Source organism: Sinocyclocheilus anshuiensis, unplaced genomic scaffold (genome assembly GCF_001515605.1).
Source record: "Sinocyclocheilus anshuiensis isolate Anshui unplaced genomic scaffold, SAMN03320099.WGS_v1.1 scaffold1543, whole genome shotgun sequence".
Taxonomy (NCBI): domain Eukaryota; kingdom Metazoa; phylum Chordata; class Actinopteri; order Cypriniformes; family Cyprinidae; genus Sinocyclocheilus; species Sinocyclocheilus anshuiensis.
In genome coordinates this window covers 686,195-693,121 of record NW_015551074.1, presented here as the reverse complement: position 1 = coordinate 693,121, position 6,927 = coordinate 686,195, and the positions used below count along the sequence as shown (strand labels likewise).

Genomic DNA, 6,927 nt, shown 5'->3' with positions numbered 1-6,927 from the left:
TCAAAGACAATTTTTAATATAACTCCGACTGGATTCGTCTGAAAGAAGAAAGTCATATACACCTAGGATGACTTGAGGGTGAGTAATTTATGGGCTAATTTTAATTTTTTGGTGAACTAACCCTTTAACAAATAGAGGCCGACCAATTGATCGGTTTTGCCGATTAATCGGCACCGATAGTTGATTGCTTTTCCGGGTTGCGTCCGTTGCTGGAGCGGCTGAAAAGTGTGAAAGCGACCTCTTCAGATATCGATTTAAACGACAACAAAACTGTGTGTATACAGTATCCAATAGTGCATGTTTTCATATCATTACTAAGTAATTAATTTGTTGACTAGATGCTGCATTAGTGGAGAAAGAACAGCAGTATGTTTGCAATCAATGCCGAGAGGACACGAACATTAGCAGCACCTCCAGCAGTTAAAACAATGTGACCAAAACACACGCAAGTCCGACCCAAATGCTTAATGTCTCAATTGTTACTATCTAATTGCGTCCAGCTGGTCACAATGTATTTGTTATCGAGCGAAGTTGAATATTTAAAGCTAGCGTGAGAAAGCAAACTGATTTGTGACACTGGACCACAAAACCAGTCTTAAGTGTAAATTTTCAAAATTGAGATTTATATATCATCTGAAAGCTGAATAAATAAGCTTGGACAATATTTGGCTGAGATACAACTATTTGAAAATCTGGAATCTGAGGGTGCAAAAAAATTTAAATATTGAGAAAATCTGCTTTAAAGTTGTCCAAATGAAGTTCTTAGCAATGCATATTACTAATCAAAAATTAAGTTTTGATACCAGCGACTTAAGACTGCTTTTGTGCTCCAGGGTCACATATTTGTCCCAAATTGTTGTTAATGTACATAATGACTTCACCCTAGGCTGTAAAATAGTGTATTGTGCATTTTTCAGTTAAACGGTTGTCTTGCTGTGGCTCTGTTAAAGTCTAGCTTCATATAGAGAGCTGTAATATAGATCACGCTTTCTCTTTCCGTTTGCTCTGTTTTTTTAAACACGGAACTTCAAAATCATCGATGCCACTTTGTCCGTTCTTGAAGTGAATTTTTGCCCGTTTGGTGATTAAATAAACTGTTTTGGACCGTCGCTTGAACTGAACACGATGCATCCAGTGTGTGTGATCCCTAAATATCAGTTGATTAATTTTATCGGACAGTGTGGTCCAACTAGGGCTGGGTTTTGACACCAATTTCACGATTCGAAGGTACTGATCACACATGTATATCAGGGGTCTGCTGTATTTAATGTAACTACATATTTACCTCACATGTTATAAATTTAAAGGCTCGATACTAGGGCTGGGTATTGACACAAATTTCACAATGTGATTCAATTTCTATTCACAAGCTTACAATTTGATTTGCTTCCAATTTCGATTATTTTGGATATATATTAGGTATATTACATGGAACATTTTCTCAAGGAAAAAAAAACTCTCAACTAATGCTGTAAAATATACAAGAGAGTCAGTTGGTACTACATTACTATAATATTGAAGGTTAAAATTGACTGATTTGTAGTACAATGAAGTTTTTTAAATAATAACGTTAGAATTACATAATAATATTTCTACTTCAATTCGTTTTTAATATAAACATTTAAATGGTGGTTGTCATACAACTTGATGGATTTATTCAAACATAAATTAAACATTGAAGAACAGTGAAAATTATAATGAATATGTTATATGGTGCATATATTTAGCAAAATGCCCCTCTCTACAGTTTATTTTTCTATATGATTAATGAGTTTATGGTTACCGAATAGGTAAATGTGACGTTACGTGACATTGTTTACAAGCCATTATGACGTGTTTGCGCGGCTGAAACACTGATTGAGCGATTACATGAGACAGGATACGGATTGTAAAGTTGTACTCTTTCTTTTAACTTACCTTCGGATGTTTAGTCATGTTTATTTTGTGCTATAACTAGTATTAAAGCGGAGGAGATGATCAGTTCAGCGATCACTCCACATTAAACAGTGCCAAAACGGCATTTATTGTTTAAATACTGCAATACAATGGACAGAATTTGAAATCTGAGACTTTGTTTCATATTAAAAGTACCAAAGCACAATGCTTATTGCGATTTATTGAATGGGAAGTGCCCTTCAACGTTCCGTCCATTAACTGAAAACAGGCTAGACTAATCGATTCTTGGGATTTAAGAATCGATTAAAATCGAGATATCGATATTTTTTTACCCAGCCCTAGGTCCAACCTAGCTATCAGTATTGGTCAAATCCACCATCGGTCGACATCTACTAACAAACATCACATGACTGTCAGCGTCGTCACACTCACGGTCCTCAAACAGCAGGCCGACGGTGTTGACAGGGTCTCTGCTCAGTAGCATTATGGGATTCTCTCTGGAGGTCTTGGGGAAGGTCTGAGCCTGCCGGTTGGGGTCGAGGACGAGGCGTTGGCCCTCGTACAGAAAGTCCTGATGAGACGGCGTTATGTTGGTCCGTCTGAAGAGCAGCTCCTGAAAGAGATTCGCCCTGAACGGAGAGAAAATATCACACTGTCAATAGAATAACACGACTAAACACAGATTATCAACAAATAATAAATACGGCTTAAATGATTTTTACATTAGCAGAACGAAAAGACCCTTTTCACATTTCCGTGGTTCTTAGTTTGTAGCGAAATCAGTTTTAATATTTACCGCGATTTGTTATTATTCTAGTTATTTACATAGCAGCTGATGGGTCTTACACATTCACAGAAAATAGCTTACTTGCACACTGCAAACTAAGGTGGATAGTGGTGAACGAAAACTACATTGTAAAAAAAAAAAAACATTGTATGGGTCAAAACTATTGAGTTTTCTTTTATGCCAAAAATCATTAGGATATTAAGTTAAGATCATGTTCCATGAAGATATTTAGTACATTTCCTACCATAAATATATAAAAACTTAATTTTTGATTAGTAATATGCATTGCTAAGAACTTAATTTGAACAACTTTAAAGATGATTTTCTCAATATTTAGATTTTTTTGCACCCTCAGATTCCAGATTTTCAAATAGTTGTATCTCGGCCAAATATTGTCCTATCCTAACAAACCATACATCAATGGAAAGCTTATTTATTCAGCTTTCAGATGATGTATACATCTCAATTTCGAGAAATTGACCCTTATGACTGGTTTTGTGGTCCAGGGTCACATATAGAAAAATACAGTCTTATAAATGAAGCGCATCATCGCAGTGTGTGAAAAGGGCCCGTCGTGATCGAGTGTGTTTGTTACACGCGTGCTCACGTGTTGTATGTGTGTATGTAGACGTGATGGAGCGTGGCCTGCTGCAGACTGAACACGTAGACTACGATGCGGTGTAAGATTTCGCTGGTCTCGGCGAAGAACTGGTCGAAGCCCCAGCATTTCTCCTGGTCTGCCTCGAGGATGTTAGCCAGAACTGGAGTGAGGAGACTCTGAAGACCCCTGAGACACACAAACACACATCAGACACGCTTCTCTAAATGAACCGGACCGTCTGGAGACTCACTTCGAGAGGCTGCAGGAGATCGGCATCTCTGAACTCCACTCGATCTTCCCGTTCTCAAACTTCTGATGGCCCGAGATCGCGCCGGAAGGCTTCTCTGTGATGATCTTATACCTGCCAGATCAACAACAGTCAGCTGAGTAACCGCATCCAGCCAAACTACTCGTTCTGATTTTGATTCATCGAATGTAATGCTTTGCCACGATTTATTTTTTATTTTTTTAATTTAGCAAACGTTACAATTAGACACATTGCCAATAAGCCAATATATCCTGTGCAGAACTACTACTGTATGTTTGATGTTTGCATGATGCTGACAGACTGAAAGCTGCTGCTGTTTTCATTTAATGTTAATAATATGTGACCCTGGAGCACAAAACCAGTCTTAAGTGTCAATTTTACAAAATTGAGATTTATACATCATCTGAAAGCTGAATAAATAAGCTTTCCATTGATGTATGGTTTGTTATGATAGGACAATATTTGTTCGAGATACAACTATTTGAAAATCTGGAATCTGAGGGTGCAAAAAAATCTAAATATTGAGAAAATCATCTTTAAAGTTGTCCAAATGAAGTTCTTAGCAATGCATATTACTAATCAAAAATTAAGTGTTGATATATTTACGGTAGGAAATTTACAAAATATCTTCATGGAACATGATCTTTACTTAATATCCTAATGATTTTTGGCATAAAAGAAAAATCTATAATTTTGACCCATACAATGTATTGTTGGCTATTGCTACAAATATACCCCAGCGACTTGAGACTGCTTTTGTGCTCCAGGCTCACATGTGTTATACTGTCTGTCATTGAATTGCTATTCTATATATGTACATACTGTATAATTTATAGGGATGCACGATGTTGGATTCTTGCCGATATGCCGATATTTTTCAACTCATTTTTGCCGATAGCCGATGCCAATACCGATATATATTTCCTTTTGTTTGGAAACAACACCAAGTCTCTCCTGTGCAGAGATTATAAACAATTATTTTTAATTTTGGTTAGTTTTGAGCAAAAACTTATTTGTTACAACTAAATAAACAATATCAAATTTATTTCATAATGAGAGTACATTGAAATCTTTTTTCCTCCAGACACATGCAGTTGAAACCTTAACATTTTATTTGTGGATTTAACATTAATAGATGGTCTAACGCAAAAGAGCTGTGAAAATTCTAAAAATAATCAGTTTGAAAAAAATATATTACACATTAATGAATAAATCTGTATGTATAAATTTATTTCATTTACTAGTGTCATGATTGTGATTCATTCACCTTTATAACAAAACAGACTTGTGATTTTATGACACCAATTACTGCTTTATTTATTCAGAAACACAATCTTAATTCTATTTTTGTAGTTTACTTTTCATTTTATTACAAGTAGGCCTACAGCGCCCCCTAAATAAATATAACACCTCATCGTTAGTGCGTTAGGAGGGAAATAATTTAGAATCAATTATAACATTCATATGCAGATTTAATGCACAAATTTGTGCATACACATGGTTATTGTGTATTAAATGAGACAGAGTATTTTTTTTTAATAGCCAGCAAAATCTATTGTTTACTTTATAAGCTTTAAGTGAAATGATTTTCCATTTTTGCTGACAGCACCTACGTATGTCATGCAAACTATTACATAATGGCCTGGTTTCATAGAGAGGGCTTAGGTTAAACCAGGATTAGGCAATAGGTCAATTAGGACATTTAAGTAGTTTTTATAAACGTGCCTTAGAAAAAAACATTACTGGTGTGCATCTTGAGACAAAACCAAGGCACTGACATATTTTAAGATCAGTCAGTGCAAGTTTCTTTCAGTTGAAACAGCTCAGATTTACATTTTAGTCTGGGATTAGGCTTAAGCCTGAAACCGGGGGAATGTGAACCAATAATCCTAGCAAACTCGCATTCAGATCTGACTTGATTCTGGTCTAATTTTAGTCATTTTGAATGTGAAATGTGACTTGTTGAGTCGAACTCTGAAACTGAATGTGTACATTTAGGCTAAGAAATATTTCGCTTTTTTTTTTTTATTATATAGGACATGTATAATATTTGCCTTCATATTTCACATATAAGTCATTTGTTTTACGTTTACACCATGCTGAACTTCATGTGTGCTGCACTTGGATTAGAACTTTATTTAACCAGATGGTTAATAAAGAGAATTATAAAACGGAGAGTTCCGGTGCTTGATTCTGATTGACTGAGCCGCGTTCGAAGCTGTTGTAAATTACTCTACAAAGTAACATACACCTTTGTTTACGTTTGTCTGTTGCTCTGCAACCACTTTGTTGCAACCACAACTGTTTCTGAGGAGCTACATTGTTTGGTGGAAGAATACTGTTTTTATTAATATCATTACACTTTATTTGCTCTGTTTTATTTTGTGAAACCTTACTACGTATATGGAATAACCGTTTTATAAAAGCAATAAGCCCTGTGAAGCCGTGGTTTACAGTGAATTTATAACAGCTTAGGGGGTTTTAGCGGAGTGCCTAACAATGCCCCTTAGCTGTTATAAATGCGCATGACAATCGCATTCGATTAATCGTGCAGCCCTAATATGAAGTCATTGAAAACGATAGTTTTGAGAATATGGTTGAAATGGTGAATGTGAGGCAGATGCTGAAATCATCTGCTCAAATTGAACCCTTTTAAGTTTCAAAAGGTAACGAAATATGCTTTATTTTATTCTTCTGTAATTGTTCTTAAAATATCAAGAGAGCGAAACATTTGTGCATTTAAGAGTTAAAAAGCACAGCACAGAATGCCTCTCCGCCATGCTGCACTCAAATAAAACAGTGCATCAGAATGGAAAAGCGCTTTCTGTGTGAACGGCCCCTTAGTCTGAAGGACATTTTTAACAAATCTAATGAACCTTTTTCCACTGAATAAACTTACCGACATCCTGCAGAACGATGAGGAACTCGTCCTCCGGGAGTCCGTAAGCGTTCGTCGGCTCCTCGAGAACCGTGTAGAGACTTCCGCACGGACAGTACTCCATCACCAACACCTTATGACGCGTGTTCGACTGACACACAACATAAACATTCAACAAATGATCGTCATATTTCTGAATGACAAGAACACAAAACGGTGACCTCTGACGTTCGTAGTTAGGAGCAAACGGGTATTACAGGTGTGCGTTTGTGAAAGTAAAACAGGGAAGAGTTTACAGAACTTCAGCAAAAAAAAAAAACATCATGAAGCAACAGAAACTAAACTGATATTATTCTATGAGCTGAAAGGTCTTTTTAAAGGAACAGTTCACCCAAGTTTGTTTCTGTATTGGATTTTTTTCCATCAGTGTCTCAGCAATGGATGCTCTGCAGTGAATGGGTGCCGTCAGAATGAGAGTCCAAACAGCTGATAAAAAC

General features: G+C 36.2%; 1 protein-coding gene across 1 annotated transcript in view; it reads right to left on the bottom strand.

The window, feature by feature from the left end:
* LOC107662237 (serine/threonine-protein kinase TBK1-like) overlaps positions 1–6,927 on the bottom strand; it is a 19,533-nt gene that overhangs the window by 11,029 nt on the left and 1,577 nt on the right. The window contains 5 exon segments of the mRNA XM_016452178.1: positions 2,329–2,525; positions 3,291–3,470; positions 3,535–3,645; positions 6,315–6,333; positions 6,452–6,581. Of these exon segments, the coding sequence (XP_016307664.1) occupies positions 2,329–2,525; positions 3,291–3,470; positions 3,535–3,645; positions 6,315–6,333; positions 6,452–6,581 (637 nt within the window).